The sequence below is a fragment of the Poecilia reticulata genome, linkage group LG5, assembly GCF_000633615.1.
Source record: "Poecilia reticulata strain Guanapo linkage group LG5, Guppy_female_1.0+MT, whole genome shotgun sequence".
Taxonomy (NCBI): Eukaryota; Metazoa; Chordata; class Actinopteri; order Cyprinodontiformes; family Poeciliidae; genus Poecilia; species Poecilia reticulata.
In genome coordinates this window covers 7,438,624-7,464,767 of record NC_024335.1, presented here as the reverse complement: position 1 = coordinate 7,464,767, position 26,144 = coordinate 7,438,624, and the positions used below count along the sequence as shown (strand labels likewise).

Here is a 26,144-nt window from a genome sequence, read left to right as displayed (position 1 = left end):
AAGTGGCCCCCATCTCTTCACCTTTTATTAGACTCTGTGGAGTCAAGATGGGGCAACGGAGAAGCACTTCCACATCCAGATTAGCAGGGTGGGCCGCTCAGTGAGATAGCTGTTAGCACTGTTGCCTTGCAGCAAGAAGGTCAGCGATTTCTGAGTGCATGATCTTTGGGTCTTTGCCGGTTTTGGATTTCATGATGAAGTTGCTTGAATTTGAATTGAAGCTGTATACGTAGTTTAAATGTCAGCTGTGTCAACATTAATGGGAGTAAGGCACAAAAAGAAGAGAACTACAAACACCTTCCAAAGCAAAAGGAGAATTAAAGCAAAATCTTGCAGTAAGAGACCGTCTTTAACAGTTTTGCAGTGTGAGATTAAATGGCTGCAGCATTCAGGTATTTATGGAAAAGGTAGGAGACGAACTGCAGCTGAAGGCTGACGGCTCACAGCGGGCAAAGGTTTGTTAATCAAGAAGAGAGCTGGAAAAAGAGGGTAAAAGAAGTAGGAGAGAACAAGCATGACTGACTGTAATTGGCAGTACCAGCCAGGTTTAGACATAAAATACTAACCTGTTCATAGCTGTGGACGACTGAGTTTAAATGCACAACTTCAAGCCGATTAAGCCTTTTTTTCTTTCCTTCAGATATGCTCCTAGAAGATCACTTCCAATCTAAACCAAAAATATTTATCACAGGTTGCTTATTTGCACATAACAATTCATCACGCCTCTTCTGAGATCCAAACCGTTCTGCCTCTGGTTCCTTCGGCTTCCAGAGACATTATGAGCCGGGTCTTTCATGTACTGACGGGAAGTAACTCCCTGAGGGATTCACTTTTGTGCAGCTCAAAGACGAGACTTCCTCTTGCAGATGAAAAGGAAATGAAAGTGGGTGTGAATCACAGCAAAAGGGAGACAGGAGGTCAGAGGTGAAACTGAGACACAGAGACCGGAAGAGACAAAAATTTAATCTGCATTTTCTTTTTTTTTTAGAGAAGCAATGGAGGCCGTGGATGAAAAAAGAACGAAAGAGAAGTAAATAAAAGGATAAGGAGAGATTAGCTGGAACAATGAAAGCTTTTCCCTGAACTTCATCTTTCACAATTTTCTCAGATTCCTAAAACTGAGTTCTATTTCCTCATTTTCGTTCTATCCATAGCCACATGCTATTAATAAAAACAGGATTTAACCTGAACATAAATTTGAGTTAAGATCCTTTTAATTAACGGATGACAAGAGAAGAATTTTACAGTTTTTTTGTTGAGTAAATTCATTTATAAGTTATTTTATTTTTATAACAAAATGCACATTTTAAATAAATAAAAACATGTAATTCAGTTTTATGAAAAGTGATGTCACTTTTTCTGCTGCTCAGATCCATTTAAATTCATTTTATTTCATGATTTGTTGACTTCATCTTCATCTGAAAGAATCTTCAGAATATGATACCTATGAGACAAACACATTTGAGTTACAATTTTCTGTAATTTGAGCAGAAAGCTGCAGAATAAATAGTTTGCTGGTACAGCTTCAGGCAGCAGTTCTTTACTCTGCATAACACAAACTCAGATTACTATGTCTTGGAAAGCCCCAATAAACATTTCTTTATTTCACACGAAGGAGTCGTGTCCTGTGTCCTTGAGATAATTTTTGTGCAAACTGTTGCTTATGAACTCCTACAGAAGTGTATAAGATGTTAACTACATTAGAACGAGTCTCTATTAGTTAGTTACTTAGCAAGGAAGAAGCTGTTACCTCAACAAAATAAAGAATTAGCAAGATTTTGACTTCACTCAGGAAGAAAAATTTAAGTTTTGGAGACATGTCCAGAGTACATGTGGAGAAAAAAAGGTGTATGTTGCTACTGAGAACATAAAGCTGTAACCCTGAAGCCTGTTCTGATTAGGGGAAAATTTAGCATGAGTCATTTCAAAGTTACCAACACGCCAGGTATTTAAACGCCGGAAAATCTACAAAATATCGCCAACGCATTAGACATAACAGCACCTGCAAATAACTTTTATGCGATGCTCTGAAATAATTATGGAGAAGAAATAAAAGAACAGAATGACAAAGAGTCACAATAAAGATGAAATTGGATATCACAGAGATGAAACGAGTTCAGCAGCGGGGGAAGCTGCATGTGTTCAGTTTAAATGTCTCACAGGGAAGCAATTAAATACCACAGCTTATTGTTGGTGGGAATTAAAGCCCCTCTGAAGATATTGTCTCTATACAATACATCTTCATGGTATAATTACTATAAGTAGGTCATGGTGAATGATATGCACTCTATTATTAGATACGCAAAGATGCATATGTGGAAGACTTGGAATATTTTTCACAATAAACAGATTTCTGAAGCAAACATAAATAGTCTTTTTTTCCCCTCTGGCACTAAAATCAGTAATTCATATTAAAAGCAATTAGCACTTTTAGACGTGCAAGTTTGGACATTTTTTTCCTTCTCCTCTAAAGATTCAGATGAGATTTAATATGTGCTATAATTCCAGTCAACAGTTGAGACTTTTATATCCTGTAACAGTAATGTGGAGTGGTGTTTTTTCTCTTTTGTGCATGTGTGTGTGCACGTTTGTCGGCATTTGTACAAAACAGAGAAATGCACAGACGTACATAGATTAATTTACGCGTATGAGGAAGACAAGTACATATTAGGAGGGTCAAATACAACAATTATATCTCTTTTATGCGTCTTTTTCCATAAAAATGTGTGTTGGAAGCTCAAAGCTTCTTGGCTTGCTTTTCCAGTCTACAATGGGAGTCCTTGGCCCGTGGCAAGTCTCTTCAGTGAGAGGATGTTCCCCTTGGCTGTTCTATAAAAGCAGATGCACATGTACTTCCTTCCAGATGGTGGAAAGCCTGATTCAAAAGGCTAATACTGTGCAGGAAAGACTGCAAAGTCAGCATTGTTGGCAACAGCTGTACACTGCAAAGCAATCCCAGCCAAAAGGCAGAAATGACAGTCATAAAATGCATTCAGATAAATATTTCTAGATGCTAAATATGTAAAATGAAGGCTATGTAACTTTATCACCTGAACAGATTGCACTCTTGAACTTTTACACATTTTGTCAGGCTGCAATAAACTGCAGAGATTAACAGGTTATCTGGAACACGTGTTAAAAAGGACAAATATTAGTGGTGCATCCTACAAATCTGACCTGTCCAGATGAGTGGGAAGAAAAACATTGCTTGAAGTTGCTGTTTGCTACAAACTTTGGAGCGGACTAAGCAAACATTTGGAAGAAGAACCCAAATCAACCTTTCTGGCCTACATGCAAAGCACTGTGAGTGACAGAAAACTAGTCCTCCATATCACCCTGGGTGTGGCGGGGTGCTTTTGTCTTGAGCATGAACAGGAAAGTTGGTCGGGGATGATGCAGGGCAACCCTGGAAGAAAATCTTTTTAAGCAAAAATCTATCAAGATAACTGAAGCGTACAGCCAGAACCGCAAGTTCAAAGCATATTTTTGTGTTCAGATGGTCCAACCGAAAGTTTAGACTCAAATGTAATTGAGTGTTTGTGGTAAGACTTGATGTTCACAGAGGCTCTGAGTCCAGTCAGCTTGAGCTTTTGTTCAAGAAAGAATAGCCAAAAGTTCCAGTATCAAGATGTGCAAAGCTTTGAAGAGACTTGGGGAAAAAAATTACTCTACAAAAGATAGACAAAGATGAGCTGAATACAAATTATGCACTATTGTGCCGGTCTGTCGCTTAAAATTGCGATAAAACATGTTTTAACTTTCACAAAAATGCAAGTACAGCTGCAAGGCACTGATTCACAACATCGATTTTATAAGAGGTTGTTCACCTTTTTCAGATCTGCTAATTGAAAATGACATGATTAGGAACACAGCTGGTGTGTGTCATTCGTGGACCTTTGCATGACTTTTTGAACCACAGCAGTTTTAAAACTCAAACTGACTAATCAAAGCCCAAATTAGCTGTTTTAGTCACATCTCCTGACGTCTGAGACCAACAATTCCTTCAGATCAGGATCTCTGCCAACATTGTAATGTCAGATATAATCAGATCTTTTTCATGTTTCAAATGATTGTCTTTGTTTACTTTCTTTTCTGTCTTGAGGCAGTGGGTATTGCTGTAAACAGCACCTTGAATGTTGTTGTGATCGGTCGGCTCGTTCAGATTTATTCTTACTTGCCTTTGCAGTTTGTTTTGTTTTGCCTTACCATAGATTTGCCTTATAAATTACTGACTCTTGTCTTGGCATCCTGGAGTTTGTTGTTTTATATTCAGTTTGCTTCCCAGCATGCAAAAACTAACCTGTTTTCATTCCTTAATTGTGCATTTTGCTTCATTTTTACCTGACACTGTGTGAATGACTGATGTGTAGCTCAACATACTGAACAGGCAAAGACCTGCAGACTCAGACCAAAAAATGTTACTACCATAAATCTTTTTAAAGGAGCACAATGAAAACTAGCCAAACTCTATTCCAAGCAATGTGGTTGGAAGTATTTTTAAAGCATTGTACTGTTTCAGCGATGCAACTGAAACCATCTCGGCCAATGATTGCAGGACGATCAGATATAAACCAGTGAAGGGGGGAAAAAAAAAGAAAAAAAAAAGCTCACTCGAGCATGTTCAGCTTGTTGTTCAAAACTCACCGCAAAACCAAAATCACCATGTGTGAAAGATATCAGAGAAAGTGGAAGCCAGCATGCTCTCCGCCGCTGTCAGATGAGGGAGAAAACAAGAAACAACGCATGTATCCAAATCTGTAATTGACTGAGCGGAGCTGAGAGCTGCAGAGTGGAGCGGAGTGACTCTTCTGATCAAACCAGGGGCTAAATATAGGATCCTGCGGCACGATTTCTTCTGCTTGAGCAGGGATTCACCCAGACTGGGAAAGGAAAGGAAAGGAAAGGATAGGAAAAGTGTGTATAGAACAGTCCTTTGGTGGATCATTGGTGTGTGTGTTTGTAAGGGAGAACAAGATGTAAGCTCATTCAGACGGCTCTGCATCCATTCACACCCTTCATCACACAGAGGAGGAACAGCAGCACAGCAGTCTCTGTGGATCTGTCTGGCTGCTTTCTAATCTGTCCATCATCTCACCTCGCTGTGTGCCGTCGCTAAAGATATTCTAAGCAGATATGTGAAAACAAAGTCCCACAGAATCTCAACCTTGTTTCATTCAAGCTTCTGTCAAAAAAACATGCCTCAAGTCATTATCTATAAGCTCCCAGTGAAGAGTTGTTATACACTGAGTGGCTCGGCGGAAAAAATATCGAGAAAACCTTAAAGTTGTGAAACAACTGTTGGAGATAGGAGGAGAAATCAGCATTTGAGGGAGTAAAACATATCTTTTTAATCTGTTATAAATAGGCAAACACAATCTGTGTCCCAAGAAAAATTACATTTAAAAAAAATTATTTCTCTCTTTCTGTTCTTTATTGTGTTTTGCATGTTTAAAAAAGGTCAGAGAAGTTATGTAAGTTATGCAAAATGCATATAATATGAACAACTTTAAAATAAAATAAGGTGAAAGCCCATGTGTGCAACCATTTCCATCTGACTGTGTTTCAGCTTGTCATCCTGTAAGTCATGTTTTCTTCAAGTTTTCCCTCTATCCGTCTTCCAACTCAGGTCAGCTTCCACATCTCCACTCAGGAAAGCATCACCACAGGATGATGCTGCCACCAGAATATATCAACATAGGAATGAAAGGTATGTTCAGAGAGATGCATACTTATTTTTTCCCACTTAGCATTTTGTTTGTAGCCCACAAAGTTCCAATTTGACCTCATCTTATCAGAACCCTAGTGATGCACAGACAACTGTCAGATCCTTAAAGAGAACAAAGAGAGAAGAACACCAGTGTTTAGAAACCATGACCAGACTCGCCCCTCTCAGCATCAGCAACGGTGCGGTTGATGGAGTGGTTAGCGTTACGTTCCTCTGTGTGCAGATCGCTGATTACCTCACATGGTCGAAGAACAAGAAAGAGGGTGTGAAATGGGCCCCGCAGAGACCGACCACGCTTTCTGAGGAAGTGAAACAAACGTTTCACTCCCTACCAGTGGCCTCAGAACATTGGAGAGCTTTGGTTAGGAGGGTGTCGGCTTTCTGCATCTCAGTGCCATACGTTGGCCGCAGCAGGGCAGAGGATGTTGAAGGAAGCTGGAAGAGAAGTGTCTCTGCAGTTTACAGGATCTCCATCACAGTTCCTGCAGGAACAGGCTCTGAAACATAAGCAGAGATTCCTCACACTCTCTCCATGAACTTTTAAACTTCTGCCATTATGCAAATAACATCACAACATCAAAAGCAGAACCAAGAGGCAGCTAACACTCCTTTCTGCCTCAAGATGTTAAATGTTGTGCGCTCTGTATGGCTGCAATTATAGTCTGTGTTTTTTTTTTCCTAACTTGTCTATCCATCCATTGATTGATACCTGCTTATTTTCGCTGGTGTCTGTCTCCAGCAGTCATTGGATGAGAGGTTGGTTCATAACAGGGCAACACAGAGACACGCAGAACTAACAACTGCATATGCACACAACTACACACGGACAATTTGGAAACTCATTAAGCTAATACGTAGTCATGTTAGCTCAACAGCATGCTCAGGGAGAACATGAAGCAAGACCTCAGGCCAGGATTCAAACACAGGGGTTCTTTACTACAATGCAACAGCAACAGTGCCACTGCTCTACTGTACAGCTCTAGTTCATATTTAATCAATTAAATGTAATTATTTACACCAATCTGTTGCGTTACCATTAGAAAATGAATTATCTGTTTGCTGTTTGCTAACAGTTAAATTACAATAACATAAAGGCCAACATCTAATCTTTAAGTAAATAAAAGTGCACAAGCACAATCTGCTAATAATACTGAATTTATTATCTTTATTTTGAATTAAAAATGTTTATGTGATCCGAAAGAAATGGTTAACAACAATTACTATGTTGTTCAGTGGACCAACGCTAATGTCATATACTGTAATTTAATGCAATTTAATCTTTCTGTTATTATTCTAATTATGAAACAAAAGGGGTATGTAGAGAAACAGCTTAGTCAGACTTTACTCACGAATCGCACATTAATGACATCTAAATAGGAAATAAAGAGGAAAAGAACATTGTGATCTTTCAGGCAAACGGAGCCACGCTTTGCTTAACATAAAGTTGATGTGGCTCTATTTTTTTTATTGTGGATTGGAGCGACACCAGGCGGTCCTGTGTGAGCTCTTTGTTATACTTTAACCCACCAACAGGTGGCAGTGTGCAAAAACATGCGACTCTTTTCCACACAGCTCCGCTCTTGACTCAAGTCTTCTGTTTGCCGCAGCGAACTTTCTTTCTCTTCCGGTTGTCGTCTGTTCGTGTGGCAGGTATTTATTTATCCCGGTGCTTTGAGCTTATTATAATCTTCATCCATCTGCTTTTGCTTTATATACTGTTGACCAAACATCCGCAGACATTGATAAAGTTTCTATTTAGTAATGTAGTCTTCACAGTATGGGTAGGATTCGACCCTTAAAAAGAGACAAATAAAACGTCTGAATAGTGCTAACATATGTGTAGCTACCGATATAATACCAACTAGTTCGTGATTTAGTTGACTATATTTTCCTCCTGCGTTTAGTCTATTTATGCAGTTTTTTAGAATAAAACATATTTATTGGTGGCTAACAAGACGAACTAAATGAACGCTTAATAGCAACGAACGCTAGCGTCGCTTTTCGTGGCTAATGATGCGCTGGTTCTGTTTTTCTTTTGTCCGTTCTACAGATTTACCAGCGTTGAAATGGCAAAGTCGAAGAACCACACAACTCACAACCAGTGTAAGTGATTGCATCTGAATTTACTCGTTGATATTCCTCTAGCTTTGTGCAAAGAGCGTTGTTAAAACGAATGACTGACATGTTTCAACAGCTCGCAAATGGCACAGAAATGGCATCAAGAAGCCCAGATCCAATCGCTATGAGTCCTTGAAGGGGGTATGTATGTTAACCAACTCTGCTCTGTGTTACAGTGGTGTTTAGAGAAATGCAGTGTTCTTGCACAAACTTTTAATAGCTAAATAATTGTACTGTCAGTCTTTGTGCATTATCCCTTTGGTTTGGAAGTTGCTTCCACATATCCAAGACCTCAAATTTGTCTCTGTCATGTCTGTTGTTGTTGTTGGTGTTAAAAAATTGGAAACAAAGTTTCACCTGGAAGAAGATTAATTTTTTGAATGATACCAAATTAGTGTCTCTGGGTTGACATTTATTTATACACAAACAATTCAATTGGCTACATACATTACAGATTTATTCCAGCTTTTGAACATTACAGTCAAGTTCAATTTATTGTTCTAATAAGCAGGGGGAAAAAATTCTAAGCAAATCACATTGAGTCACTGACTTAGTTGAGAATCACTTGCATTGTGTTGTTGACTTTGCAGCAATCCCTCACATTGAACATGCATGTAGTGACAGTGGAGAGGAAAACTCCTAACAAAAAGAAACCTTAAGCAGAACCTGGTTCATTACAAGCAGCCATCTACCGTACTTCTGTGGCTTCATCTAGGAGAGAGAAACGTAACAGATGAACTCTGAGCTTTTTTAAACGGCTACAGGATGAAAAAGTTGCAGCAAAAATCTCAGCCAACAGCTGTGTCTAGGAGACAGAGAGACATGGTCAAGTGCATCATCTAGAAGGAGAAATGGTTCAAACTGGTTCAAATTTTATAAGTAAACCCAGCATATTGCACTGATGCAGCATTCCCTCTTGAACAAGCATGTTGTGATAATAGACCATCGCTTTGATTTAAAATGTTGAAAGATTTAAAAAAGCTGTTTACAGGATTGTTTTGGATGAGTTTAATACTATTTCATCTGATGCCTACAACTATTCAAAATATATATATATTTTAACTGAGAACCTCTATATGATAAAGTTGACTTCTTGATTATGACATTGTTTATTTTGTAAGTAGCAGTTATATTGCAATACATTTTCTAGTATGCTGGTCTAAATGCTTTTAGCTAAATATTTGCACAAATGTTGGAAAAAAATGTTTTCTCATTCGGTTGACTATAAAATGGGTTAATTGCAGCTGCCGGTGGAGTTTTGAAAAACTGCATGAGGAAAATGTGCTGTAGCTTCAAACACTTCCAGTTCTGTAGGTGTGAGGATATTAAATCGCAAAAGATGTTTTTAGATTAATAAACGTTTTGTATTGCATGTTTGTTTTGTGCATTTCTGATGAAGCTGGTGTAGTATTCTGTATTTGTGCGCAGAATTTTTGCATCATATTTTTACTTGAATCTAGACTCCTTTACATGATTTACTTTTATGAGCAAAATCTGTTTCCCCTGGATGTTTTAATGGTTTATGCTGGACTGTTTAGTGCAACAGCTCACTCATTCTGTTAACCTTCCTGTTTGCAGGTGGATCCCAAATTCCTGAGGAATATGCGTTTTGCCAAGAAGCATAACAAGAAGGGCTTGAAGGCGGCACGGAAAGCAGCAGCTCAGAAATAAGCTGTAAGCTTAATTTCTGTGTCCATTATTGTTCCACATACACCAACATAATAAAGTAATGCTTTATTAACAAAACCATTTTGTTTTATATTTTGTATGTGTTGATTACCCAGAAAAGGATTTTTTTTTAAAGCCAGCTTTGTGGCTTTTTGCTTCCACACCAAATTTTGCTAAAGTTTGTAAGTTTAAATAAATTAAGAATGAGCTTTCTGTTCTGGAAGTGTTCATACATGGGTCATTTTTTTTGTCCACTGCACTGTTTTCTTTGAACCAGTTGGTAAATAATGGTTATGAGCTGCAACGGAAAAGGAGACAGAGTCTGACTGAAAAACCTCTTACGTAGCACTCTGTAGCATTATTCGTGGAAAAGGCTTTCCACGAATAAAGCCTTACATAACCCCCACCCCCCACCAAAAAACAAACTTTAATTGCATCATTCCTCAGTGACCTAAGAACGTTGATCTCAGCTGAATTTTTCTAAATATACATATAAGATCATTTATGTGCTATTTTTGGTAAAAACAAATGTGTCCTGTTGTAATTGAAGGTTTGACAAAAAGCTGTTTCAATTGGAAACTATACTAATGCATGATGGTCACAGCCATTTTCACTTAATGTAAGCAAGTCAGAATTGAGGATCTTGTGAAAAAAGTTGCTTAAATTATGCAAATGAACCTGTAAGTTTCTCAGTTCTCAAATAAATTATTCAAAAGTATAAAGGCATTATGGCATTTAGCCAATAATGTAGCCGTCATGGAATATGTTGTACAACCTGGAGATGCCCAAAGAAACATTGAAAACAGTTGAAATATGGAAGCTTTTAATATAGGGGGTAAATCTTTACTAGTAAAAGTTAAGACTTAAATCTAAGAAGACACAACTTTATCACACTTTGCAACACTGGTTTTAAGCAGATTGCAACAGTAAATATAAACAAATGCTCAATTCTTGCAGAATGATCTTTAGGTTGAACTTAGTACATTTAATGCAGATTCTAGTTATGCAATAATCTTTCTAGCAAAGATTATATGATAAAAAAAATGACAAGTACTCTTGTACTAAAAAAAATCTACATTCAGTGAATTCAGCAATGATTTTTTGATATTGACCACTTTACCTGCAGCATACACATTATTTCTCCTGCTTAAATATCGGTTCAAGGATGCAAATGATTCAGGTGAAACCAAATTATCCCGCACAGTGACGCACTCCAGTTCAATACGGTGGACCCAATGGTGTCAAGAAGAGATCCTCATTAGATGCTCAAACCACCTTCACTGTGACACCCTTAAATGTGTAGGAGCTACAGCTTCTCTTAAAGCTTCCCCTGAATGTTGGAGTTTGTCACACTATCTCTCTAAAACACAATTGAGCTACCCAATGGAGAAAGCTCACTTGATCTCACAGTTTCACAAACACTGGGGTCTATGTACAGCAGGCCTGGAGTTCTGTAAAGAATTGGGTAAACCTGAATGTGAAAACCAAAGAGAAAATGAAACCGCCATCTTTACATTGTCAGCAATAATGTCACTTAAATTTCACCAAATGTCCGTGTGTTATTCTCACAGTCCTATTAGAAATATGTCTTTCAGTACACTATCCATGTCAGTTTGTACAACTTCACTTATCCCAGATAATCACTAAAATAATTAGTCAGCACATTCTTGTGCTTGCTTTCTAAACCGAGGAAAATATTTTCACCATTTCTTTAAGCTGTATTGCATTTACATTTTGATGGATAACCCAGCAATTAACAAGTTATTTATTCCCAAAAACAGTATTCAAGCGCAAACCGCCTCTGATTGTTTATGTCACTCTTAGTTTGGTGGTGCTACAAACATAAACGGACCTTTTATTTTGAAGCAGCAAATCGGATCTCGTGTCGTCACGTCCGTCCATGCTCTGACTCCAGCTTGCATCATTTCTCGTGTCTCGGCAGCCGGTTGCAGTGCATGTGAGTACCTACTTTTGAAGTAAAACACAGTTTCGTATAATGCTGTATTCAATCATACTTTTAAGGGAAATACGAGCATTTAAGAGCAACATTTAACAAAGTTTGTTGTTACTTTAACAACAAACTGAGCGTCTACTTGCGAGATTAGCCTGCTAGCTGACAACAAGGATGTGTCATTCGTGTGAACCAGCTAACCTAACCTGTTTGGACAGTGGTTTTTGTGATTTATTTATAGACATAAATGTTGATCTTCTTGTTMGAACTTTGAATTTGAGTTCYGTTTAAAAACCTTTTAGCTTGGTATTAACTAAGGGAATCAAAGGTGTAAATCAAAGTTTGTCTGGGCGATTGGTGTAAAATATGGCTAGAATTGCTCGGAAGGTGATACAAGYATTAAACTTTGCACAAAAGTTCTTCATAATGTACCAACAATTTTATTGGTAGAGATAAAGAAAATAATAAAAACATAKAATTTTTACTTATGAAGAAGCAACCTAAGTAGTTATTTCCAATCTTTTATTAGRTTTCAATTTAACACCTTTGTGACCCTCACAACAACTTCTTACAATTATCAATAATTATATGCTGTCTTTCTGCATTCACAAKTAAATACTGATTTGATCATTCTTTTTCWGGCATCATTGTACAGTAGATATTCAGTAAAGTACTAAACATTTCAAACATTACATTTTGCACAGAACTTTATTTGTCATTGTCAGCACACTTCCTCATTTCTTCTTTATCACAGTGGAGTTTTGTTGTACTTCACTTGTGATTGCGGGACTTAACGCCATTTTGCATTTTTTTTGAGAACAGTGGCTTCATTGTCACCTTCCTGGTTTAAGCATGAGGTCTGTTTTCATTGGCAACGCATCAAGCTCATCGGATGATTCACAGATTCCTTTGTGTCTAAAGACATTTTGTCCAGTGAATTTCCATTACCAGTTCTACCAGTTCACCAACAACAACATGCATACAAGATAAACAAGATAAAAAGAGGTAAATTATTATTTGATATAATTTAGGCTTTCAGTACCGAAGTTTTTAAGTCTTTGGCGCCAAGACTTATTGTATAAAAAAAACACACAAAAAACGAACAAACTTGATGACAAAATAGATGGCAAAGGTTGGATGAATTTCCATTGAAAACATAGTAGTGACACAGCACAGCTGGAAGGACCTACTTGCAAATGTTGACAGCAATTGCCGATGGTGCTTTCAAAGTAAACTGCAAATGAAATGGAACATCCCACAATAAACAATGCGGTCACTGAAAAAATAAATATTCTTCCTTCTCCCATTTTCTCTGAAAATGAGCGATTGGTGTACAAACATCACTTGGGTGATTCCTTTGCTAAATGTATTAGTTCAATATCAATTTAACTTACAATGACTTTTTATTTAAAGTCTTTATATTTTTTGCATGCTTAAACCATGAAGGTGACAATGAAGCCACCGTTCTCAAACAAAATGCAAAATGGCGTTAAGTCCCGCAATCACAAGTGAAGTACAACAAAACTCCACTGTGATAAAGAAGAAATGAGGAAGTGTGCTGACAATGACAAATAAAGTTCTGTGCAAAATGTAATGTTTGAAATGTTTAGTACTTTACTGAATATCTACTGTACAATGATGCCWGAAAAAGAATGATCAAATCAGTATTTAMTTGTGAATGCAGAAAGACAGCATATAATTATTGATAATTGTAAGAAGTTGTTGTGAGGGTCACAAAGGTGTTAAATTGAAAYCTAATAAAAGATTGGAAATAACTACTTAGGTTGCTTCTTCATAAGTAAAAATTMTATGTTTTTATTATTTTCTTTATCTCTACCAATAAAATTGTTGGTACATTATGAAGAACTTTTGTGCAAAGTTTAATRCTTGTATCACCTTCCGAGCAATTCTAGCCATATTTTACACCAATCGCCCAGACAAACTTTGATTTACACCTTTGATTCCCTTAGTTAATACCAAGCTAAAAGGTTTTTAAACRGAACTCAAATTCAAAGTTCKAACAAGAAGATCAACATTTATGTCTATAAATAAATCACAAAAACCACTGTCCAAACAGGTTAGGTTAGCTGGTTCACACGAATGACACATCCTTGTTGTCAGCTAGCAGGCTAATCTCGCAAGTAGACGCTCAGTTTGTTGTTAAAGTAACAACAAACTTTGTTAAATGTTGCTCTTAAATGCTCGTATTTCCCTTAAAATTCCCAGCAAATTTCAGTGTTCTATTTTCAGCAGTCGGTTACTAAGCAATAGTGGTTACCTAGCAGCGGTTGCTAAGGCAGTTACATTTTCAAATGGCTCCAACTCTGAGCCATTTGAGCATTTGTGAAAAGTTTTTGAGCGATTTTTACACCAAAGACTCTACTAATCATTGCTTGTCAAGAGAAATACCTTAAACACGTGTGGTTGTATTAACTGAAATGAACTGTAAAACAAAAGTTAAAAAAATATGTATTTCTAATATATTAATGAACTGTTTTTCTGTGTGTGTGTGAACAGACACGATGGTGGAACCAGTTCCTGAATCCATCAATTTTCCCTCTGAGGAGGAGAAGATTATGCAGTTTTGGCAAGAAAGGGACTGTTTCCAGGAATGCCTCAAACAGTCCAAGAACCGACCCAGGTGGGACTCCTTATGATAGCATGGGTGATTTAATTCAGAATCATTTGACTTATTTTGTCCAAAGATTCCAGATTTAGGATTTACAGTAAGCTCTAATGTATTTTATATATATTTCAGTTTTTGTATGTATCTGAACATACATCAGTTTTTCTCTATAAAAATCCATTGCATGAAAGGATGGTTTGTGCTTTTGAAAGTGAGAAAGCAAGTTAAACATTGACCCAAGAGATTGTTCTTTCAGTGACAAAGGTAAAATTATAATTTAATTTAGTTATGGTGGCAGTTACTCAGTGACAAATTATTCCAGGTTTTAGGGAGACTACGTGACTCATAGATGATACAGATGAAACCATAGGGACTCATTGATAAAAACATAATTGTTTTAAACCCATGGTTATAAAGTATATTAAAATTCCAAAATGTCTTAGTATTTGTGTGAAAACATTGAAAACATGTTCAGCTACAAAGTCTTTCTTATCAACACTCTTCACATTACTATGTGGGACCTCATGTATTCATTTCTTTGTTTTATTGGTAAGTGAAATCCATGATATTACTAATACCTCACCAGGTACACCTTTTACGATGGCCCTCCCTTTGCCACGGGTCTGCCACATTACGGTCACATCCTAGCTGGCACCATCAAGGACATCGTTACCCGCTTTGCCCACCAGAGTGGCTTTCATGTGGACCGGCGCTTTGGCTGGGACTGTCACGGCCTGCCTGTGGTGAGATTTTGCCCTCCAGTTTCTCAGAATATTAGAAAAGTAATGTTTTATGTGATTTAATTTTTCTAATTGGTCATTCGTCATTATAGGAGTATGAAATTGATAAAACGTTGGGGATCAAAGGACCTGAAGACGTGGCCAAGATGGGCATTGCTGAGTACAACAAGCAGTGCCGAAATATTGTCATGAGATACTCTAATGAGTGGGAGGTGTGTGCAATAAATATTTACATTTTGTCCAGTCTATAATCAATATGCTTACATCTATTACATGGCAAATTATTTAAATTTTTTCCATCAGATCTTAGTGAAAAGAATGGGCCGTTGGATCGACTTCAAGAATGACTACAAGACTCTTTACCCGTGGTTCATGGAGACAGTCTGGTATGGATATCTTAAACTGTTGCATTTTCTTCTGTAGATGGTGTAAATTTAATGAAAAGGACATACAATCTCCAATTACAGTTGTATTGGATTTATTATTTCACCTTAAGTATTTTACCACTTAAAAACAGTATATTTCAGGACTTTATTAGCATGTATTACTTGATTTGAGCTTGATCTTAAAGGCAACATTGTTAGTATTCACATTATAACCCACTGATCTGTGAAAAGCCTCTCAAAGCTCACTCCACTTACATTGGAAACTAATTGTCTAATTACCAGCTTGACTTGAACTTAAAATTTCCTGTCGTCTGCAAATTATAGCCGCACGCTAAAATAATGCAGTTGTAATGGCAATGTTTAATGTTGCTTTAATAATAATAATAAAACTTTATTATCAGCGAGACTCCATAAAAATGTGTGAATATGTTATTGTCAAGTAAAGTCTAAACTCACAAAACTTAGAATATTTTCTTCTACTTGAAAATTATTTGGATATTCAATGCAATACATGAATATCTTGAAAAATTTGACCATGTGAGTAAATAAGCAAAGGAAAAGTTGTAAAAGTCTGTTATAATATACAGTATGTGCCTAATTTGTTATTTTATGTGTTTTTAGCTGGATTAGGAATTTTATTATTTTATATTTGACCTGGTATAAAACATAAAAGCAAATATATTTGAATCAACTAAGCATTTCTTAGATGTATATTATGAAGTGTGAAAATGTATTTTAAACGATGACAAAACCGAATGCTGCGTACTTTGTGTTACAAGTTTTGCTTGTTGTCATTTCATGTTTAAAAACGTTTTTGAAATCATTTTTATTTTGTCTTTTTCCTTCAGGTGGGTGTTTAAGCAGCTGTATGACAAGGGCCTGGTGTATCGGGGATTTAAAGTCATGCCTTTCTCCACTGCCTGCAACACACCCCTCTCCAACTTTGAGTCCCATCAGAACTACAAGGTTCGCTCAAGTCAGGAACTCTTTCAGGCTCCTTCAGCGTGTTTCTTTTCTGAAAGGGATATTTGTTCTGGGATGTGGTCTATTTGGCTATAGAAGAAATTTACGTGGACAATAAAAACTCACTCATTTTCTGCTTTGCTCTGAATCAAATGTCTTGCAAGCAGAAATGTATAATTCTTTATCTCAGTTAAAGATGCAGTCCATTTAGCTTGGGAAAACAATAACTAGATTAAAAATGTTATGAACTTATATAGCGCTTTACACTAGAGTCACATTCACCCATTCACACTCACAACTGCTCCCACATTAATACACCAATTCGCAGATCGGTAGGCAAGTTGGGGTTAAGTGCCTTGCCCAAGGACAAATCAACACTTGGCAGGAGGAAGCTGGAATCGAACCTCAAGCCTTCCGATCACAAGACAACTACTCTACCCAGAATTCTATAAAATGTATCACCATTTTATAGAATTTAGCTCATGAGAGCATTTTATAGTTTTTCTGCATTTACACATGAATTTATGAGGTTTTCTTTAATTTCTTTGTCAAAGCAGAAGATGGTCAAGCCTGAACTCAGATAAGCACTGATTTGGTGGTGTTTATATTTGTGTTTGCACATGTGTTTTAAGTATCACCATATTTGTTTATTTTAGGTTTATGTTGTATTTCTTACACTGTTTGCGCAGTCTTTGGAGCTGGGTCTCTTTGACTATAATCTCACTGTACATGAGATTATAGTCTCTAATTATACTCTAGACTAGATTTTATGAAAAATATGTCTGACGTAACATATTATGCACAGTCCCAAACTGAAAATGAGAAGAAAGAACCTACTCATCCTCTTGGGTTTCTGTCTGCAGGATGTCCAGGATCCCTCTGTGTTTGTGAGTTTTCCTCTGGTTGAGAGCGAAAACGTTTCTTTGATCGCTTGGACAACCACACCTTGGACCCTGCCGAGTAACCTGGCGCTCTGTGTCAACCCAGAGTTCTTGTATGTCCAGGTCAAAGGTGAGAGATTGTGTTAAAGAACAAAGACCTACATAATTTCATATTTTTTATCTGTATTTTCTTTTGTAACATTGTAATAAGAGCAGGGACTTACGGCTTTTTGATAATCAACAAATTGAGGTTATAGATTTCTTGAATTATCTGGACAGCTAGTATTTTTGCCTATATTCTTTTGAACAACGATCCTAACTATACAGCCAGAGCTATAAGGGAACAGTTTAAATTGAGGCATATTCACATATTCTTCACTCTTTGAGATGTTTTTGGACATTCCAAAGTCCAGAAGTAAATGAGCTTTACAATTTTTCTTCCCCATCACAATTAGACACTAGTTTGTTTTGCTCTATAAGACAAAATGTTAGTAAAATGTAAAAAATATTCAACAGCTGTGAATAATTCTTGAACGTGCTGCTGTATGTTCATGAAGTTTGATTTCACAACTTAATTTATTTAAATATCCCTTGGTCCAAATACTTTGGTAATGTTATTCTTATTAATTTATATAGAAAATTCTTTTTTTTTCTACATTTAGTAGTGCTGCAACTTGTTCACTCACCTCTTCTGAATTAGCTCCTGTTCCTTTAAGCCTCCTGCAGAAATACCACTCTTCTCTGATTGGATATCTGATTGGTCTAAAATGGCAGAGTGGAGGCTGTTTATGTATTTTTTTTATTGTTAATGGAGTGTCGGTGTGGCCACTTGGTATGCATCATGTGATGTTTTTATATGGGGGTGTGATCATGTAAAGTGAGACCTCTTATAAAAATATAAAACTTTAACTCACTACAGAGGAAAGAACGTGTTCTCATCCTCCCATTGCTGAGATGTTACATAATTTCTCTCACTGGAAGAAACATTTTTTAAATGGAACATCATGTACATCATATCATTTGTTTATTTATTTATTTGTGAATGCATAAATAAATAAATAAATAAATAAGCTTTCAACACAAGTGTGTTTAAAAAAAAAACAGCTTCTTGCCTTGCTTTCTGATATGAGACAGAATTGCCAGACCTTTACTCCTTGGACTGATTTTTAGGGTCTGGATCCAGGTCTGTGTACCTATTACCTGGAAATGTGGATGAACCTCAAACGAGGCCACTTAAAAAAAGCATTGTCCTTGTTCAGATACAGAAAAAAAACCCTAGAGATGTAGCTACTGTTTTCTGCTACCCTACTGCTGTATTTTTTTTTTCAGTTTCCTGTGAGATAACCGGTAGGTTTTTAAATGGATGACCTAGATTTCTGTCAGCTTGCCTTAACCTGGCAGATCCTGCAGGGGGCACTGTTGACGTGCAGCTTTTAATCCTCTCTGCGCTGGCTGTGCTGCATGAGAGACTGCTTTGGAATACCAATGAATGTTCTCGTTATTCCTTTTCGCTTCTCTGCACTCCTTTGCCATCTTCATCCCAACATTTTCCCAAATTTTCCCTGATTGCTCTTCCCTCACATCCACCTGTTATTGTCTCTTGTTGTTGGCTCCTTGCTTTGCCGCATGTGTTTCTGACTGATTCAAGGGTTGCCAGCTGCGGCAGGTCTGAGCTGCGCTGTCATTTTTCACGCCACTGAGGGGAAGAAACATCTTTTATTGATTCTGCTACGTACTGTCCCCCTTTCTTGTCCCTCTGGCTCAGACCGTTTGGTTTTACCCGCCACAGAGCTGCCACACTTGCTGTTCTCACTGCCTCCTCTTTTACATTTCCCCTCTGTCATTTTTTTTCAACAAGCTTTAGTTTCTTAAAATGTCTGTCTCTTATACTGTACCTTGCAAAAGTATTCATACTGCAAACTTCAGTGTAATGTGCTTGAATTTTATGTAATAGGTCAAATCAAAGGCATACACTACTGTGAAGTAGAAAGAAGATGATACATGACCTAATTATTATTATTTTTACCAATAAAAACCTGAAACGGGTGGTGTGCATGTATTATCACCCCCTTATATCAATACATTGTAGAACCACTTTTTGCTGACATTACATCTTCGGCTCTTTTGGGCTTTGTCTCCACCGGCTTTGAACATCTAAATACTGAAATATGTGGCCATTGTTCTTTATAACAGAGCTCAGTCTCAGCCAGACTGTATGAAACAGTCTCCAGGTCTTGCTGCAGCTTCTCAAACAGACTTGATTCAAGGTGTCTGTGCAAACTTAAAAAGTCTTAAATTCATATAAATAAAGTCCTTCAAATGTTTTAAATTAGTTAAAAAAAAATTTATTTGGCCATGAATATGTTAATCGCAGGACTTAAATTTTTGTCGTTGCATGACTATTTATTTTTGTATGTGTAGCTTTTTGTATTCTTGCGGGACTTTTCTGTCTGGCAGAAGTTTGAGTTGCGCTCAACTTTACAGTTGAGGCTGCTGGTAACTAGCTGCCAACATAGCTTTGCTATGCTAACAAACTAGTAACTTTTGTGTCCATCATGGGTAATTGCACATTTATTGCTAGTTGGCTGGACAATGTTTGTTTCACTGGTGTCTCACTTCTGTTGCCAACCCACACGATGCTAGGTGCATTGTGTGCAAAAAAAACCCAAATTTGTTTCTTTTTCAACCTTGGGACTTGTTTCATGCAATACTTCACTACTGCTGAAGAGATCTGAAGAATATTTGATGAGTTGCTGTTTATTGTAAATTAAGTTGATGTTAAAAAGCATTAATCACTCTGAAGAGGGCGTTATGTTGACAGGGGATGAAAAATGACCCGAGCTGTTAGATGAATGAGCAGATAGATGGAAAGACTTATTGGATGCTAGCAATATTGGGTTAGTATATGTCCACCACAGAGATGCTCAAATAAAGTGGGACATTTGATTTATGCATTTTCTCATCTGGATAAATGTGCAAAAAGCTAAATGAGATATAAAAAAAACCCCTGCATTTTAATACATTATGCCATTTATTCATTTTCTGTATGCTTAAGAAAGCCTAAATTGAAGACGTAGATTAGGCACATTTCTTTATATAACACATTAAGTGTTGAGTTTATCATTATTAGGATAATTGACTTTTTTTATTATTAATTAAAAAAACATGCATCCTTATATCTGCCTCATTTATTGCCTTATTGTCTGTGGTCTTTGCAGGTTAAACACCGATCACTGTTAAAATACCTACCACAGTCCAATTTAGCCATTTGTAGTTTCTTCTTTAGTAATTCACCAGATTTGACATGTGTCTGTATAAATCCCTGGATGAAGTATTTCAGAACGTCTGATCATTATTTGAAGGGTTGTTTGTTAAAATCTGGCACTTTTAATTGGGATCTGCTGCTCTGCATCAGTCTGTATTTGAATATCGGTTTTCTTTGGCTCTAAATTATTAATAACATCATGTCCATTAAATATTCACTATTGACTTCTAGTTTTTACCATTTCAGGTCTGAAGTATGATATGTCTGTGTTTAATGTTCACTTAAGATTGATAAACGTATTACTAGAGATTATTGCGTAAAGATTGTTCTTCATATAAAACCTTCTATAAAAAGTGGAAACCCATATCTTGCAAATGACATTTTCACATTATTCTTTCAGACAACACCACAGGAAGGACCTACATCATGATGGAAGCCAGACTGGTAGCTCTTTTCAAGACTGAGGGCGAATACACAATTTTGAACAAGTCAGTCAAAACTATATTAAGTTTTTACAAGTTCAAATAAGAATAAGTATAATCTCCGTTGTCTTTGAGGGAACTCTACTGTTAAGCTTGGTTTATCCCCTAAATTCTACACCCCTAAAAAACTAGGAATGGTAATAAAAATAGTTTAGAATGTTGTATCAAGTCGCCTCTTGATAAGCTTTCTGGTTTTTGAGGATCTAGACTARTKTTTTTTTTTTTTTTTTTTTTTTTTTTTTWACCGTCCTCTATTCTTCTTTCTAGATTTCCAGGCAAAGACCTCAAAGGAAAAAAGTACAAACCACTTTTTCACTACTTCAGTAAGGTAGGTAGGGTTTTCTATTTTATTTCAATCAAATTTGCTCGCAGTTTTACATAATCTTTTTATAAAATAAAGAAAACATCTTTTCTGTACCAGGGCACAAATACCACATGCAGCTGACAGCATACATCAAAAATCTTTGTGCTAGTGTAGGAACCATGCAACTGCATGGGACATTCATTTCTAATATAACCAGGCTGACGTGCTGCACTTATTACTCATAGTTAGCATAGCTATTTATGAGTAAATAACTGTTGGTAAGTAGAGTAAATTTACTTCAGTGAACTTCAGAAATTGAGCTCATGCAATTATTATACAGCTCTGACTGATGTTGTGTCCAAGCTCAGCTGGGGTTGAGGAGAGGTAATATAAAATGTGTGAAAGGTGGTAAGGTCGAAGTGAACAGGTTTATTAGATGAAACAACTGAAAATGAGGATAGGAAGTGCAACTCAAATGATGGAAAAAACCCTAAATCTTTCTTAGTAAAGAGGGATAATCTAACTATTGAAAACAAAACAATCAAAATACATCTAAACTAAGCTGGGTAACACAAAAATACACGTAGGAGAAGCACTATAACATTTGTACTCATTATAGTGCATTAAAACCCATAACTTGCTGCGCACTCATTGCTACTATGGGATTTTGCAACAAGTCAAATGGACTGGCAGGGTCCATCTTTCAGTGTTGTGGCATATTGTGCTTGCAGAGATTAATAATGTGTGTGAACCTAAGCAACACATGAAAATATGGTTGCAAGTTGTTAGTCACATGTGCGAGCAGCTTGATTTGCACTGTGGTGCCCTGAAAAAGGTGAGACAGAGCTGAAAAACTGCATGAATGCCAGCAGGTATACACACCGCTGTGCTTGACAGAAAATCTGTTTATTAGATACTTTGCAACAGCGTTTTAATAAAATATAATATGATTAAACATGCAAATGCATACTTATGTCAAAGTATGCAAAAATGCTAAACGCCTCTGTTGATCGTGATTGTTTTTTTTCTGTTTCTTCACCTCTCTGTATCTTTTCCACGGTGTGAAATTCTTCCTGTTTGACTCAAGTGTGCGGAGAAGGGAGCGTTCCAGGTGGTGATGGATAACTACGTCAAAGACGACGAGGGCACAGGAGTTGTCCACCAGGCCCCGTATTTTGGAGCTGTGAGTAACACGCTTACATTTATCTCCAGTTGTCAAACAGCAGCAGTGTGTGGCCAAGCGCTTGATTTATCTAAATTACGGCACTTTCATAGCTTCTGTTCCCTGAAGGAGAGAAATTAATAAAAGTATACATATTATGAAATGTGACGAAACTTTCATGCCTTGACTGACACCTATGAGCATTTAGACAAATATTAAATGAGAACACTGATTGTATTCAAATGTCCACCATCCATTTGTAAGGTAGGCATCACAGATTTGGGTCTCATTCCTGTGCTTGAGGGAACAAAGGATAAAACTGAAACTAAGTGAGTTAGTGATTGATGTATCATTAAGTGGGTGTGGGTGGATTTCCATCTATGACAGCTTTTAGGGTGTGAATTTCTTTAACAACTGGAGATGTTCAAAGACAACAAACCAGAGCATGACTGGTGGATCAAAATGTTTTTTAACTAAAGCTCTCTAGCGAACTTCTTTAGCCGTCACAGAGCGACTGAGATTAAATTGCACAGAAAGACTCTTGTAAGTAATTGACCTTAGAATAAAAACGGGAGAGAACAGGATATCTTTTTTACTTCCACGTATTTTGACTACTTTGTGTCATAAAATCTACAATTTGAATGACACTTGACATGTTTTTATGCTTTTCATTTAGACCTTATATTCAGCGGTGAGATTCGCTTGGGCTTATTTGAAGAGTCAAATCTTAAATATGAATGCATTTATTCTAAAGATTTATGGTCGGGGAAAAAGGCACTGCCCAACTGCGTTTTTCAAAATTTATTTTGTTATGACTAGATGTGAAATGACCCAGTGAGTCATCCATCTTGGATCCTGACAGGGTGTTTGAATAGAAATTACATCTAGAGCTGGGCGATGCTCATATCTTTCGTGCAAAGCTGCTACATACCAGCAGAGCTTGTTTCACTGCTGTAAAAGCTGTTCGCCTCAACAAGGAATTTAATGTGCAGTCACATGGTTAAACCAGAAAAATCTTTTTTTTTTTTTTTTTTTTAAAAGAAATAATTATGATTAACTTTGACATTTTGTGTAATGTTTGAAGTTGGAAATTTAAAAACAAAAAAAGTCTAAATGTAATAAGAAAAACTGTAAGTGATGTTACTGTTTCTGCAGGATGATTACAGGGTGTGCACTGAATACAACATCATCCAGCGGGACCAGGCTCCTATCTGCCCTGTGGATGCCTCTGGCTGCTTCACTTCAGAGGTCACTGACTTTGCAGGACAGTATGTCAAAGTGAGTGGCACGTCATGCATTTACATGCAGATTAAATTCAGGGAAGTTTCACATTTTCTGCTCTAGGAACGGCTAATGTAATGTTTAACATAATGGTGTTAACATTTGCTTTAGCTGGTAAAGCTAATTGCAGCTTCGCAGGGTTTGCATCTGATTTTTATCCTGAGTCTCACAGGGCCATTTGATCCTTAAGGCGCATGCTGCAGTTGCAGTGTTGCTGAAATATAAGATAGTATTCACATAATTTAAAGTTGGTGACTTAAGAACTTGATATACTGTAAGGAGCCAGACTTACATTAAATTTTATTTAAAGTGATGTTGATCAGTTGTTCTCCAGRTTTTTAGATGTATCAGAAATTGTTTAAATAAATGAAGAATATCTAAGTGATAAAAGAATTATCAAGCCTGAGAGAAAAAAAACAAAAATTTTATGAACATTATCTAAAAAATGTGCTGTTGCATCTGATTGTGAATCATCTTAGGATCATTTTTCCTGAGCTAAATTTTGATTGACCTGCAGGTGTGCTTGGTGTAGTGTTCAGGCTCCAAGATAGATTTATTTTCTATTGCTTGACTATCTGAACATGCTTATTAACATGCAAAGCATCTTTGATAAAATTTTAGCTTTTATTCTGAGGCTTGGTATCCCTATAATACTCCCAAATAATTCTCTTTGAACATTTTCTTATTAGATGCCAGACCGATTAAATATCTTTCAGCTTTTGTGTAAGATTAATATTTCACATCATTGCAGCTCACCTTGAATATCTCCATGGTGGGGTTTACAGTCTTAAACACCTTATGAATTATTCAGTTCACATATCAACATCTAATCTTTTCATTATTTAGCTGGAAGAAAAACTGACCTAATTTTGGATAGACACCAATAACTAGCTCTGTTTTAACAGGAAATCATCCACCAGTTTCTGACATTTGTCCCGAGCCACCCCACAGCATCTCAGTGAGATTAAGATCTGAGCATGTATTTTATGTATTTTCTATAATATAAAATACAACAGGCAGCGGCAGCTCACAGAAGTTCCAGTGAAGATATTTTTTAAGGTTTCTTTTAGTATCTTGTGATCTGCTGTTGGTCAAACTTGCTTGGGACAGCCACGAGAATGTCGTCCACTTGTTGACTTTTTTCCTGGCTGATAAAATTCTTCAATTGTTGTTGTTCTGAACACCTCAGAATCTAACAGGGCAAGCCTCCTCCAAAATACTGCAGAACGACGTCTAATAACATGCATCTCATGTGATTTGCCTACATGTGATTTTTTATTTTTGTTTGTTAGGATCGGCAACCCAAATCAAGTGCCTCTGTCCTGCAACTCCTGGATGCATCCCTGTTCCAACACAACTTAATAAAATACAGACACATTGGAGCAGGGATGCATCCAGAAGTTGCAAGACAGATGCACTCAAGGACTTGGGTTTCAGACTCTTTTTTTAAAATATATTTTCATCCATTGTTGTCCTAATTTATTCCCCAACAGAGATAATAATTTATTAAATCACAAATACATTTTTGTTATCTTTTTATTCAGTTTTAATTGTTTAGTTTTAAACTGTGTGCATAAACTATTAGAAAAGTGAGTATTTTGACTAGATTAAGCTGGGTAAACTTGGATTCTTAATGGATTTAATCTTAACAGGTGATGTGTAAGGAAGTCAACACCGTTGATCAAGATGTGCTTAATTATTCTTTTAGCAAAAGAAAAGATTTTATAAAAACTCTGAGTGCTAAAATGCCTGAAAGTCTCTCGGAGGGATAAAACACTCTTGAATTTGCTAAAACATTAGGGCGTGACCATGTAGAAATTCTTCTAAGAAAGCCAAAACCTCACTTTTACTTTCTTGAACATTTATGTTTGACGTTTATTTACATTTTGGGATAACCAAGGGCACTAATTTTCCCCAAATGAAGCAAATAAAGAATCGCTGTAGAGTTCACAAAGCTTTTTCACTTTAGGCTATAAAAACAGGTTTAAAAACAACTGTAATCTGCAGCAGAAGAATAATCTTTTCATAGAAATCGTAACAAAATCTACTGTTCTCATCAAATACCGCCTCAACACAAAAAATGGATGATGCAGTGTTTGTGCGATACTGTATCCTGCATATACTGTATCACTTAGGTGGTGAAGAAGTCAGTCAAAGCAGAGTCATACTCTTTGGAAATAAAAACTACAGATATTCAAGTGGTTGATTGTTTTTTATGGCAGCTCAAACCAAACATGACTGAAGACTCTCAGTTTTCCAGATTTTTATATTCAGGAATGTTTAAAACAAATTATTTCTTTCAAACATTAATTTAGAAATGTTAACTATAAACCGGTTGTGCTTTGATGGAAGGACAATTAGTCGTTGCAACTACTACCGTGGGTATCCACTGTTTTTCAGTGAAATTTCTAATTATCACTTACAAATGCGACTATATTGTTGATCACAGCACAAGACGGTGTAACTCTGCTTTGAACTAGGTCACACTTTTTTTTTTTTTTTTAGGTCAAAATATGTGATACAATTAATATACTTTCTGCAGTGTTAACGCGTTAAACTTTTTAGATTAATCGCATTTGTTAATGTTAACAA

General features: G+C 36.6%; 2 protein-coding genes across 2 annotated transcripts in view; both read left to right on the top strand.

Moving 5' to 3' along the window:
- Positions 1–7,318: 7,318 nt before the first annotated feature.
- On the top strand, positions 7,319–9,739 carry rpl29 (ribosomal protein L29). The gene is made up of 4 exons (XM_008408520.1): positions 7,319–7,375; positions 7,776–7,828; positions 7,920–7,984; positions 9,422–9,739. The coding sequence occupies exons 2-4, from the start codon at positions 7,792–7,794 to the stop codon at positions 9,512–9,514; spliced, it is 195 nt and encodes a 64-aa protein (XP_008406742.1). The 5' UTR covers positions 7,319–7,375; positions 7,776–7,791; the 3' UTR covers positions 9,515–9,739.
- Positions 9,740–11,097: 1,358 nt separating this feature from the next.
- iars1 (isoleucyl-tRNA synthetase 1) overlaps positions 11,098–26,144 on the top strand; it is a 51,437-nt gene continuing 36,390 nt past the window's right edge. Inside the window, exons 1-11 of the mRNA XM_008408523.2 lie at positions 11,098–11,468; positions 13,980–14,103; positions 14,675–14,831; positions 14,921–15,040; positions 15,132–15,214; positions 16,063–16,180; positions 17,041–17,188; positions 20,724–20,811; positions 21,073–21,133; positions 22,197–22,292; positions 23,427–23,549. Of these exons, the coding sequence (XP_008406745.1) occupies positions 13,985–14,103; positions 14,675–14,831; positions 14,921–15,040; positions 15,132–15,214; positions 16,063–16,180; positions 17,041–17,188; positions 20,724–20,811; positions 21,073–21,133; positions 22,197–22,292; positions 23,427–23,549 (1,113 nt within the window). The 5' untranslated portion in view covers positions 11,098–11,468; positions 13,980–13,984. The remainder of the gene's footprint in view (positions 11,469–13,979; positions 14,104–14,674; positions 14,832–14,920; positions 15,041–15,131; positions 15,215–16,062; positions 16,181–17,040; positions 17,189–20,723; positions 20,812–21,072; positions 21,134–22,196; positions 22,293–23,426; positions 23,550–26,144) is intronic.